The sequence below is a fragment of the Rhineura floridana genome, chromosome 2 (genome assembly GCF_030035675.1).
Source record: "Rhineura floridana isolate rRhiFlo1 chromosome 2, rRhiFlo1.hap2, whole genome shotgun sequence".
NCBI classification, from domain to species: Eukaryota; Metazoa; Chordata; class Lepidosauria; order Squamata; family Rhineuridae; genus Rhineura; species Rhineura floridana.
The window spans coordinates 204,708,827-204,722,787 of NC_084481.1; the positions used below are offsets into that span (position 1 = coordinate 204,708,827).

General features: G+C 43.6%; 1 protein-coding gene across 1 annotated transcript in view; it reads right to left on the reverse strand.

The window, feature by feature from the left end:
* Positions 1-3,941: 3,941 nt before the first annotated feature.
* NRDE2 (NRDE-2, necessary for RNA interference, domain containing) overlaps positions 3,942-13,961 on the reverse strand; it is a 47,717-nt gene continuing 37,697 nt past the window's right edge. Inside the window, exons 12-14 of the mRNA XM_061611945.1 lie at positions 9,590-9,728; positions 8,921-8,992; positions 3,942-8,025 (exon numbers count right to left, since the gene is read on the reverse strand). Coding sequence (XP_061467929.1) covers positions 7,900-8,025; positions 8,921-8,992; positions 9,590-9,728 — 337 coding nt within the window. The 3' untranslated portion in view covers positions 3,942-7,899. The remainder of the gene's footprint in view (positions 8,026-8,920; positions 8,993-9,589; positions 9,729-13,961) is intronic.

The window sequence follows — 13,961 nt, forward strand, 5'->3', positions numbered from 1 at the left end:
CTTTGAAGAACACCCTTTAGTTTAGCCTTCCCCAGTGTGGTGCCCTTCAGATGTTTTGGACTTCAGCTCCCACCAGCCCCAGCCAGTATGTCCAGTTGTCAGGGATGATGGCAGTTATACCATCTGCAGCTTCCCCATTCCTACTTTAGCCAAATGTCTAGCAGCAGCAGGCAGATTCTTGATAGCCCACTTCCTTGTCTAGTGCAAAAAGTGCAGGATAGCTCAAATTTGTCACGCTGGAGCAGAGGGAAGAGTTGCTCTTGGTAACAAGCCAACAGCTACTTCTTTTCCCTTCGGAAAGCTAAAAGAAGCCCTGAAATGGAGAGTTCATATTGAGTTAATGTATGTGTGTAGTATTCAAAACAACTAGGGGTGTATCTGTACCTCTGCTGAGCTACAAGCACCATTAACTGTTAGCAGATCCCCTCTACTTCTGAATGATGAAGCTTGAGTTCTAAGCCTGCAGGGGTTTCTCATGGCTCCGGTGAACAATTTAAGCTACGCCAAAAGCAAATTGCTTTTGTATATTATCTCAGACTCAGCAGCACAGCCTCTGACAATATGAAGTACTAGAGGTAGATGTTGCTGGAGAAGCGTAATCACAAAGGAGCTGCTGTGGGGCAGGCGGCCTTTTGCTGATTATGTTTCAGTGACAGAATTATTCTATCTCATCACTCACGGTGGGTGAGTTGTGCTTACAAGCACTTAGACACTCTGACTAACAGGTTTCATTCGCCATATTTGTACTGTTTATTCAGTATGACAACTCATTGGATGAATTGGGCTGGCTTACTCTGTTGCCAGAGCAATTACTGTTCTTTGTGCATGTTGGTTTGTGGCTGTGATCAAAACACTTAGGGTGACACCTAATGCTGTATGAGTGGACTTCTGGCCATGCAATGCAAATTCTTCCTCTTTTCCCCACTGCAGTCAGTCTCTCTCTCTCCTTCCCCCCTCCCTCATAACACACACCAGCTGCTCCAGAGGGTCCTGCAATCCTCTGCAGCAAATTTGGGTGGGGGCTGCAGAGGGAGGGGGAATCTGTTCCACTGGTGGGTGGATCCACTGGATATCGCTTATAAACATTTCCAGGTCTTAACCACAGTTGCATGCTCTCTTGCAAGAATTCTGCCTGGTTGCTTAAACTATGGCTAAGGCTTAAATTGGCATGGTGGATGTAGACCACACTGTTAAGCCACATTTGAAACTAGTATTATACACTATGATAATGGATTGACTGCATTCCACCATGTTAAATTGAAAATACCCCCATGCCACTCTGCTGCTTCCCATAAGCTCATTTCAAAACAAAATCTTACTAAACTTAATAGTCCTGAACTCAGAAACGCTTGTTTAAGTTTTCAAGGCAATACACAAAACGCTCAGAGAAACCAGAGTTTAAAGTTGGGGAAAAAGGAGTAAAAAATCCAGACCCTGTTGGACTTTTTTCTGTTAGAGGTCTCATAATTTGCTAAAATTAATTAAAAATCAGCCATGTTCAAAAAGTACTTCTGTGTTGCAATTGCTTTTCATTTTTAAAGATGCAAATGATAAAACCCAACCTTTCCCTCCTATCCCCTCCCTCCTGCCCCTCCCTCCCAAAGTCTCCCAAACTATACAGGAAGTGGATTGGACTGTGAAAGACCAACCCAAATTGTGTTTTCATTTTGACACATTTGTAGGGCAGTGCAATATCTCAGAGAGGAGGTCTGGTCTCCTGCTCCTCGGTGCATTCACTATAGCTGCCCAATTTCCTTGCTTTTTAAAGGTTGATAGAAATATCTGTTGGCTATAGGTACGCTCTTAAACTGTAAGGGGTTTTTGACCTATTAGTGAATCCAAATCTTGGTTAACAGCATCTGTTGGTTAAGCTTTGTGCCAACGTAAGCTTTGTGCCAACGTAAGCTTTAACTACAGTCAAAATTGGTAGGAAGAATTTCTAAGAGGTGGCCCACATTGTCATGCCCTGCTTCAGGGATCAGGAGTATTACCTGTCTATCAGCCCCTGTCTGCTCTTCACTGTTTTAAGCTCCACATGCTTTTGTTTTGAAGCTCACATAACAGGAAACAAAGTTCATAGCCAACAGGGAAGCAGCAGTTTTGCCTGCACTAACCATTAATATATTGGGTACATTTGTTCACTGCAAGTTTAAGCCATTTGGAAAGTGGGTTAAACACCTCAGCCTCCCCCAAATAATCTTGGGAATTAATGTTTTGTTTTTTAGGATTCCAAGAGTCTTCACTTATCCAGCCCCCAGCCCCTCCACAGAACTAGTGTTCAGGTTTCCCTGGCCTGCAGCCAGGACAGTTAAACAAGTTTTAAGATCTTGACAGAGGCATATGCCCCCACTACATAAAGCTAAAAATATTTACAGATGCCAAATGTAACTTTGAGCTTGATCTTAAACTTGAAAGTATGCCCCATTGATTTTGGTGGAATTTATTTTCAAATAAATGTGCCTACCACCACAGAGCTGGGATTCAGTAATGTATGTTTCCCCACCCCTTTTTTCTGAAGCAGAGCATCGGGAAAGTAGGTAACTTTTGCAAACGAGTCCGCTTTACAGAACATCCCCTTTTAAGAAAGCCAATGGTGAAACAATATCCTCTGCTCCCCATTGAGTTATCTCTGCTGAAGAGAACATACTGAGAATACAATTTTGGCTCCTGAGATCCAGTTAATGGCCTGTTTTGTGGCCAGACCTCATAACACCCCAGCTGAATACTTTTAGCAGCTTAGTGGTTGACAGCCCATATTAGATTTCAGAGCAGTCTGAAGCTTTATTTAGTTAATGTGCTGCAACGTATTACTTATAGAAGAATAAGTAACAAATTACAGGCTTTAATGACTGAATTGTGTTGGGTGCTACTTCTGTTGGGATTCTAGCAGCATGAAAGCAACTGTCCTCACTTCTGATAGGAAATGCTAGCTGTGAAGCCCCAAAGGGGGAGGGTATTGTAATATCCAGATACCTCCCCATAATTGTTACTATGCTTCCAGTCCTATAAACAGAGGCAGCCTGTCCCTATCCTCTTGTTAAAACACACGCTGTTATCCAGGTGTAGGCAATCCCAGCACAAACATCAAGTAAGCTTCTGTTTGCTCCCACTTTCAATCCTGGAGTGCTTATAGTTTTGTTGTGGTTGTCAAGTGAAACCGACTAAGTACAGGCATACCCCGCTTAACGTTGCTTCACTTAAAGTCGCCTCGCTATAATGTACATGCTCCATACGCCACCATACCCCACTTAACGTACGCGCGCTTCGCAATTATGGACACTTAATGGCATGAAGCCACTGCCATCTAGTGGCAATTGCAGTGCAGTTCATGCATAGACAATTGCTTCACTTTAAGTACATTTTCACTTTACATACACGCTCCGGTCCCATTGCGTACGTTAAAGTGGGGTATGCCTGTAGATGGTTTTAGCAGGTTCCAGACAGTGTTGCTTCAGAGCCTGGCTGTATGAAATTACTGTTGTGACTTGTGACGCCCTTCCCTGGCTCTCCCTGTCAGGTTCCTACCTGCTCGTGGCTACTGCCTTTCACTAGGCACCACCAGGGACTCCACCAGTCCGGACTGTCCTTTTTTATGGTTTCTCTCTCCGCTCTAGCACAGATCTCAATAGATCCCCCTGCTAGGCAGCACCACCAGTCACGTTCTACAACCAATGTTCCCAGAGACCTTGCCTGAGTCTCTCTATCCGGTTACATTCGTGACTGCGTGCCTATGCTGTTCCCAACCCCCTTGTATCAATGCAGATAACTCATAACTCGGGGTTGCTCTGGATACTTATAATGTTATCTTCTCCTCTTCACCGCTGCCACCATTTGTTACTGTTTCCCTTCAGCCTTGGTTATTACCTTACCCTCCCTTCTGGTCTCTGAAACCCCAGCCAAGGATCAGGCCTTCGGTAAACCAAAATAGTGTTTATTAAATAACATTAATAACAAGGTAACTTTGATAATGATCTACAAGCTTATGGTTTCATCTATTACTGTGATATTTGACTTATTACTAATCCGAACTCCACCTCCCTCTTTCTCCGCACTCTCCTGACATACACCAACTCACACCCACCTCCAAACTCCACCAAAACAACCCACTCACGTCCACCCAGATTCAACGGTCATCCTTCCATTTATACTCTCAGCCATCCAAACACTCAGCCAATCATCCAGCATTCTACTGCTCATTTACTCCCCCCTCCTCTTTCATTCCACTTACCACATATCTTCTATACAAACAGCACTTACCATATATACATTAATACAGGAATATCACATGACTCCACTAGCATCTGAAGGCTTTAGCCATGGCATTGTAGTGATGAGTGGCACTAAATACAGAAAAAGTTTTTGGGCCTTGTTACAAAAGGTGGAACAGCTGCAGCTCAGTGATAGGGCATCTGCTTTGCATTCAGAAGGTCCCATGTTCAATCCCCAACATCTCGGCAGTTGAGGGCTTCCCCCTTCCCATGTGCCCAAGTGCATGCACACCTACAGATACTTGCAGGAGCAGGTGTGTTTTTGTGTGTGCGTGCGCTCATCTGTCTTCTGCTCCACTCTCATTCCCCAAGTGTATGCTAACCAAGTCTGATGATCATCCCAAGGCCTAAAAGCACTAACCCCCCTACTCAATCTATCCACCCTTTTGTCTTCACAATCTAGCATCCCCACCACTACCACTTTGCTGCTTTTGGATGATGATGATTTTAAAAAAGCACAGCAAGTTGGCTAAGGCTGGGGGCCATATACTGCAGCTGAAATTATTTATTATTGCATTTATATCCCACCTTTCCTCCAAGTTGCTCAAGGTGGTGTACATGGTTCCCTCCCCCCATCCATTTTATCCTTACACCAACCCTATGCGATAGGTCGGGCTGAGAGGCTGTGCCTGGCCCAAGGTCACGCAGTGGGCTTCGTGGCTGGGTGGGGATTTGAACCTGGATCTTAGTCCAAGACTAACCCACTGGTGTTGGGAGACAGGACTGTACATCTTTAGACTATGTGTGTGGGGAGGGGGATATCCTATTTGATTATCCTTTGCATTAAGAAAAGAAGGCAAAACCTGTCTGCAGGGAGCTTTTTATGGAAAGGGATATTTGAAGATGCAATTTTGCCATGCACCATTTTTTTCAATTAACAGAGGCTAAAATTACAATTAGTGGGTGGGGGGGCCATGAACATTTTTGAGCTCATAAAGGGGGTCCCGTACTCATAAAGGTTGGGAACCACCGTTCTAAGGTAATTTGCCTCCCAGCTCTATTGCTGTATTTGTCCTGTTTCTTCTTACAAACTTATTTTCAGAAGATTCTTTTGGGGTTTTTTTTTGTTTGGGGAGAGAATAAGTTTCCTATTTGTGCAAGGACTCCTGCTTGCACAACAGAACTTCCCCTCCCTCTCTTCCCCTTGCATGTACCCCCATATCTCTTCTGGGAGTTCCTCCAACCCTCCAGAGGAGATTTGGGGGGAGGAGCAGGAAGTCCTGTTAAGAGCACTCCTTGCGCAAACAGGACAACTTCATTGGATACAACCCTGTATGTTCAACAGACAAGTGGAAAAGCTTTTACTGGACTGTACCACTTCAGGGTACATACCACAACACTCCCATTTAAACACACATATGGGAAACGCCATATTGGTCTTTAGGGGTTTGTTCACTTACATTCTTCACTTTTATGCTTGATGCAAGGGCAGGCATATATGCATACAACTCTTGCCCTCTCATCCTGAACTAGTACAGTTCAGTTAATACCTCTTGATTCAGCTGAAATGTATAAATCAGTTCTGACACTACTCATTTGGCTCATCTTCCTCATCTGCAGCGAGCTACCTTACACCAGAAACAGCCCTTTTTTGCTAATCATTCTTTTTTATTTACTTTATTTTAACAAGATTTATATACCGCTGATTGTAAAAAAAAACAACAACCCTCTAAGCGGGTTACGTATAATCCCTAAATGAATCCAGTGCTGCTGCTGTGGGGTCATTTTAAAATATAAAAGCCATCTGGAGAGTCTGGAAGCATCAATCAAATTTAGAATGAGTAATTAGAATGCCAGCTTCATTGTTGGTGTACTTTCCCATCCATCCTGGGGGAAGATCTGCTGAATCCAAAATTGCCCCTGCCACTAAATGCACAGTTATAAGATGGGGGATACTTGGCTCAGCAATACTACATGCAAGAAGGATCTTGGAATCGTTGTTGATCATAAGCTGAATGTGAGCCAACTGTGTGATGTGGCTGCAAAAAAGGCTGCATTAATAGAATGCATTAACAGAATTTTAGGCTGCATTAACAGAAGTATAGTTTCCAAATCGTGTGAGGTATTGGTCCCCCTCTATTCAACACTGGTTAGGCCTCATCTTGAGTAATGCATCCAGTTCTGGACACCACACTTTAAGAAGGATGCAGACAAACTGGAACGGATTCAGAGGAGGGCAATAAGGATGTTCAGGGACTGGAAACAAAGCCCTATGAGGAGACTGAAAGAACTGGACATGTTTAGCTTGGAGAAGACTGAGGGGAGATATGATAGCACTCTCCATGTATTTGAAAGGTTGCCACACAGAGGAGGGCCAGGATCTCTTCTCAATCGTTCCAGAGTGCAGGACACGGAATAATGGGCTCAACTTAGATTTTGACTGAACAGATTTCGACTGAACATCAGGAAAAACTTCCTAACTGTTAGATTGTTATGACAATGTAACCAATTACCTAGGGAGGTGGTGGGCTCTCCAACACTGGAGGCATTCAAGAGGCAGCTGGACAACCATTAATTTGGATTCATGCATTGAGCAGGGGGGTTGGACTCGATGGCCTTACAGGCCCCTTCCAACTCTATGATTCTGTGATTCACCCTTCTGCCCTCTTTACTACTGGAGCACTACTGGCGGAGGGGCACTAACCCTTGCCATGCCAGCTGGGAGGGGGCTGCCCCAGGTTGATCAGTGGAGGCAAGAGAGCCACAAAATCCTATGGCCCTAAGATGCCCTCAGGACAACAGGAGTGTCCCTTAGACAGCAGACAGAGCTCATTTCTTTTACAACTGACCATGTCTTGAGTGCATGACCCGGCTTTACTTGTTTCCTGTCCCAACTAACGTGCACCATGGTTAGCAACTCTTAATACACCACCCTATTTCAGTAGTGAATAGCCCAAACTGCAGAAGCGAGTTCCAAACAATTTTATATACTCTTCATTGGAGGGCCCAAAATAACTGTGAAGGTAGAACGGGCGTGAGCAGGTGCTGCAATATTAAGTTCCACAGATGCAACAAGGAAAAATATTCACTAAAGGCAGAGTTCACATGTTTTGCACCTTTTTTGGGGGGGGGAAGGAGGGTCCAGTTCAAAAATAGTTAAAACTATTTTTACAAGTGTATTTACATTGTCTTAGTGAATTGTGATAAACTGCAAGATCTGGTTACATAAGGCTTCATTGCCTAACATATCGAGAGCTGTCACAAGTGTAGAACAATTCTGCTCATATGTTCTAGAAACCCATAACCGGCAGGGAGAAAGTGGCTTGCCCTTTGGCTACTGCCCATTATACTGTGTGTATCTGGCTACGTCTCTTGTATGTCTGGTCACAGCCACAGGTCTAGTCACCTGTCCTGAGAGTTTCCTGCAGAAGAGCACTAAAAGCACTTGAAAAACTGATGAAAAGATAGCTGTGCCTCTGTGTCCATCCTTGTACGTTATGGAACAGATGTTCTTGGATCAGCCTTCCCCAACCAAGTGTCCTCCAGCTGTTTGTATATGGCCCCCATCAAACTCAGCCAGCACTGCAGTAAAATAAGGAAAAGCACTGATTCTCATCCATGAAAAAAGTGTAGAATCATTCACCAAAGGCTTGTTAAAGCAAAGGCCGATTTTCTGTCTTTGCGTCATTCTTTAGTCTTCAAGCAGCAACTCCAGCTCTTCAATTGGTACCCGTACTCTCAACTCTTTCTCAGCCATTAGATCAAGGATCTCTTGCAGCTCATCTGGAAAATATCCTATGGCGTCCATATATAGCACCTATGAATACAATATTAAAATGAAACCAACTCATCCACCATGATTGTGGAAGAACACAAGTCAGACCAGGTTTCAATTAATAAAAGAGCACATTCATAGCCCTCAAGTTGGTGGTCGTGATGAAAGGCAGAGAAGAAAAAAACAAACTCCTAGGTCTAATAAAACAAAAACAGATTGAGGCACTTGGAGATGAAGCAGAAGCTGTCTGGGATGTGTAAGTAAAGGTGGTTTCTATAGTGCCACAGATCTTGCATCATGGCTCCAAAGTGCACTAATGACCTTTCAGTGCTCCCAACCCTCAAGCCTGCCCCATCAACCCTCAAATGTGGACCATAAAACAAAAAGAATTCCAATTCTGTATGTCCAACATTTTCAGTTGAAATAAACATAAGTATTTGCTCTTGACATGAAGAAATGCTTGGAAAAAATCTCAAGAGGGTACAATAAGAATTTAAAAAATCAATAATTAGGCACTAGTCACAGGATAGAATTCTGGAGACCAGTCATATACGCACCCTTCAGTCTCTACTCTTTTTAATATATATTAAATAGCTGCACACTCCACTTTTCAAGTCCTGCTTTCTTAGCAGTTTCTTTAAAAAGCATGCACAACAGAACTTGTTGAAACCTACTTTCAGCTACGACCAACGGTTCTGTTTTATCACCAATGCAAATAACTGGGACTCTGGTCTGACTCTGCCAGATACACAGGGGACTTTATGGAGAGGACTTATGGGGTAAGACCTTATGGACAAAATTTCTAAATAAATTTTAGAGATTAACCACCAAAGGCTCTGGGAGGAGGGCAACTTATTTGTTATATGATGCTAAATTTTGTTACTGTATAATTGAAAAAAATATGAATAAAAGCTTTTTTTTAAAAAAAGAAACCTACTTTTGTCCAGGGGCAGTTCTGAAGTGCTCTATAAAACAGTCCTTTGCTTTTTTCTTTATCTCCTAAAGAAACCTGAAAAGGTGAGAGTTTGTGCATTTTTAAACATAGACACAGTTATTTTTTCAAAAGCAGAATTCTACGTACATAATTATTTTGATTTAGAATTGAAGGAGAGAACATTAGAAATTCAGATTGATAGACGTCTTTATTTTAAAGAACTCTATTAATATTATACCATGTGAAATAACACCTATGGATTATATCCACCAAAGAGTAGACTCATTAAAAGTAATGAACCTAATTTAGTCACTTCAGTGAGTTTACTCTGGGAAGGACTAGATGGAATAGCACCCTGAGTCTCTTGGTGGTCCATAAGTGCCAGATCTGGAAATAAATGTGGAATGTGGCAAATGGAGAGTGGATGTGGCAGAGATCACTACCCACCCACCCCTTTACATGAACAGAAGAGCAACATGTTTTCCAATGATTCTGCAGCCAAGATACCTGCCATCATCAAGCTATGATAGGAATTGCATTAATATGCCTGTAACCAATTTTAAAACGTTATTTTCCTTCAGCTTTCAATCAACCCAACAGCATTCAGAATTTATCTATGAGGTTAGCCAAGGTTAGGGAGAGGGAAGGATCAACTATGGCCCTCTCTCTCACCATAAAGTATATATATAGCCTCCACAGCAATGGACAACGAGCACCATTTTCAGTCTCGATTGCACGTTCAAATAAAGCTTTGATTCGATTTGTTAACCCAGTTTCAGGGATTGTTGCATAGATGTCTCCAGTAGCTACCCTAAAATGAAGAAAAACACACAACACAAAGACAAAAAAAAATTATGACAAAACCAATAGTGTTTTGGTGATCAGGACTAGGAATAAATATTGACATTCCTTCCAGTGGATATTTCTAGAGCAGAGGTGGGCAACGTTTTTGCCCCCAAGAGCCCACATGTGACAGTGGGTGGACTATCTGGGCACATGCCAGTGGCCATCCTCCCTCCCCCCCACACACACACACAGAGGGGGGACATGCAAGGAGACTTCACCCTCCCCATTACCATTATGGCAAAAATTCAGGAGCAGCCATTTGGGGGGACTGGGGAGACCTCATGAGAGCCACAATACAGGCCACCCACATGTACATTAAGAGAAGCAAGAATAGATGTGGCAATCATTGTGCAGTCCGTCCCCCCCAAAAAAAGTCAGCCCGACAGAAAAAGTTATTTCTGGAAGAACCTCTGGCACAGTGAACTCAGGCTTCCAAAATTTGGCAGCTGGTAGAGCAGTCACCCAGGTACAAGATGCTCAGCAGCAACTGGTGAGTAGCCATTTTAACATACAGAGAACTAAGCCCAGAGTAGCCAACGCTGTGCCCTCCGCATGTTGTTGGGACTCCAGCTCCCCTCATCCCTGACCATTGGCCTGGTGGCTGGGGCTGGTGGGAGCTTGAGTCCAACAACATCTGGAGGACACAATGTTGGCTGCCTGTAAATTAAGCAGTATCTAACAAAGAGTTTGCCAAAATGACCATGGTAACTTACAATTAGATAAAACGTTTAAATCCCCACCTCTGGGATATACCCAAGGAGATAAAAAACAGTTTTTGATTTCCCAGGAAAGGGAGGTGCTTGCGCTGGATGCTTTCGGAACAAGTGTTTGTTTAGGAATGGTTCATATTACTCCAGTTTTGCAGGAGTTACATTGGTTACCAGTTGTTTACCGGGCCTAATTCAAGGTGTTGGTTTTGACCTTTAAAACCCTATACGGTTTGGGCCCAGTTTATCTGAAGGAGCGCCTCCAGCACCATCAGGGATGCCGCTCGACAAGATCAGCCTCTCAAGACCTTCTCTCGATCCCACCGGTTAAATCAGCTAGGCTGGTGAGGACCAGAGAGAGGGCTTTCTCAATATTGGCCCCCACCCTATGGAACTCCCTCCCAAATGATCTCCGACATGCCCCCTCTATGATGAGCTTCCACCAGACTTTAAAGGCCTGGCTCTTCAGGCAGGCTTTTGGGATGGGTTGATACTTTTACTGTATGTTTTAATATTTTAATGTTTATGGTATGCTTAATGTCTAATGTATTATTCTGTTTTGTACGTCGCCCAGATGGGCGACTAATAAATCCAAGAATAAATAAAATAAAAAATAAAAAAATTTAGAGCCAGTGTGGTGTAGGGATTAGAGTGTCACACTGGAAGCTGGGAGACCCAGGTTCAAATCCCAGCTTAGCGATGAAGTTCACCGGGTGACTTTGGGCCAATCACTGTCTCTCAGCTTAACCTACCTCATAGGGTTGTTGTGAGGATAAAATCAGGAGGGGGAGAAATATCTGTACACCACCCTGAAGTCCTTGGAGGAAAGGCGGGATATAAATGTAAATAATAATTACAGTGGGTTGGATATATGAAGCTGCCTTGTTCTAAACTAGACCACTGGTCCAGCCTACCCACTACTCTGACTGGGGTTGGCCCTCCAAGATCCGAGGCAGAGAAAGGTGTTTCCCATCAGCTGCTATCTGGCCATTTAAGTGGAGATGCCAAGAACTGATCCTGGAACCTCCTGCTTGATCTCTGCCCACTGAACTATGCCCCCGACTGCATCCAAAAGTGGTATGATGCCTCCCTTTATTTTTTAGGTGGAACCCCACACACACACTACAACTCCCCACACCATATCCTAGGCCAGGTGTGGGGAACCTTTGGCACTCCAGAGGTTTTCTGTGATTCCGATTAATATGTTTTGCTTTGATGTAAACCACTCTGAGGTTATTTTCTGGCAAAAAGTGATATACAAGAACAATCAACAAACAAGACCTGGGCACTAGATCAGGGAAGGCTGTTGAAGAATATTATATTTACTTGTGACAAAAAATAAATGGAAATGGATATATTATTAACCTTGGGGAAATAAACAATGTAGTATAATGGCAACGGCCACAGCTCAGTGGCAGAACATCTGGTTTGCATGCGGAAGAGCCCAGGTTCAATCCCTGGCATGTCTAGGTAGGGCCATAGTCATAGTGTTTATTTTACGGTCATAGACCCACAGATAAAAGCAAAGAAATACATTATACAATACAAGGCAACAGAACAATATCAATCCACTTAGTACAAATATATCGTTCAAAATCAGCATATACACGGCTCTACAGAATGAGTAGATTAATCAGAGTGCGCTTCTGTTGGGCCTCAAACACAAATTTGGCTACTTGGATGGTTATTTCTTTATCTAAACCCGAAAGCAGGTGAGCGATAATTGCTTTGGGAGTATAATGACGGACTTTCATCAATATGGGAGTAAGGAATTTCATACGGATCTGAGAGTACAGCGGGCAGTAAAGAAAAATGTGTTGAGTAGTTTCTATGGTACCAACACCACACGGACAAACACGAAGTTCGTAGGGGACCCCCCTAAACCTTCCTTCCAATACCGCTGAATATAAGGAGTTGAACCTGGCTTTAGAGAAGGCTAAACGAAGTTTAGGGATTGTGAGCAGATCTAAATAGGAATTAGGCTTTCCGAATACAAAGTTTAGATTCAAGTGCAAAGGGGAGCATATTTTAGAGGCATTACTGATTGCGGTCTGATGGTCAATATCCTTGAATCGGGATCGAATTATAGCTAGGGCATCACTTGGTGAATGAGATGCTAGATATTCTTTGGAAAGACTCATATGCTTCAGTTTCATTTCCAGTTTATTATTCCAACTGGAAGGCCAATTATCTTTCCAGAATAGGGGTATTAATCCAGAAGAAATATTGGAAGATATTTTGACCCAATAGTTAAATGTTGACAACCAAGCCTGACATTCCATTGAGATAAACCCACATTCCAATCTAAGCGCCGCTGAAGGAACGCATCTAGGAACTCCTAGTAGGCGTTGTAAAAAAAAGGAGAGAACCGCTTCGATTGAGGAATCTATTGAGTGAATCCATATTGGGACTCCATATAAAATTTGGGAATGATTTTATTCTTGAATATCTGAGTAATCGCCGGGATATATTTGTTGACCATTGTACTGTACTGTCACTGAGTGTTTTTCCATCAAGTCTGAAAGTCTGGAAAGTTACAAGAAGTGTCTGGAGAAGCAGCCTTATCTGCTGTGCCTGGCCTGAGAGAGCAGACATCCAAGGCCAGTAGTTGTCATGGTAACGGCAGATAACAGCTTGGGAAAAGGCTCTAACTGTTGATGTTAGAGTGCTGTCTGTGTCTTTCTTACTTTTGCTTTTGAGGAGGGAAGAAGGGGGAAGAAGGGGGGGAACTATGCCTTTGGCCGTAATGTCTTAGTAAAGACTCTTAACACTTTCTCAAGCCTCTGTGAAGTTTCTTGCTCAACTTAACTCCAAAGTAACGTGCGCTGTCACGCAACAACGCTCACACATCAACAGGGTTATGGGCCCAGATCCACAGCGCGTTACACAGGAGTAAGTGGCTGGTCTGAACGGCAGACGGAGATCCAGAGGGCAGCTTGATTGATTGTGCCAGACAGAGGTGAGCGAACATGGCTGTAAACTTGTCTGGAGGCTTGCCGATGGAACGACTTACGGAAAAGAATTATGGCAGTTGGAAGCCAAGGATGCGTGCTTTCTTAATAAAAGAGGATTTATGGGAAGCTATTGAAGGTACACCCCCTGCACCCCTTACAGCGGCCTGGACACGGAATGATGAGAGGGCGCAGGCTTTTATTACTCTGGCTCTATCAGACTCTCAACTGCTACACGTGAGAGATGTTACAAATGCCAAACAGATGTGGGACGTGTTGGAGGCCCTTCATGTGCAACAGACCGCGGGATCTAGATTGTGTTTGGCAAGGAAGCTGTACCAGATGCGCTTCACGGGTGAGTGCGAAATGAGTGAGCATCTCACGGAATTCAGACGCTTGTTTGCAGAGCTGACGGACCGAGGCGTCGAACACAGTGAGCTTCAGAAGACCTATTTGATCCTGGCTTCACTCGATGGGAGTTGGAATAATTTTGTTATGGGAATTGAAGCCATGCCCGATGGGGGGCTCAATGTTGCGTTT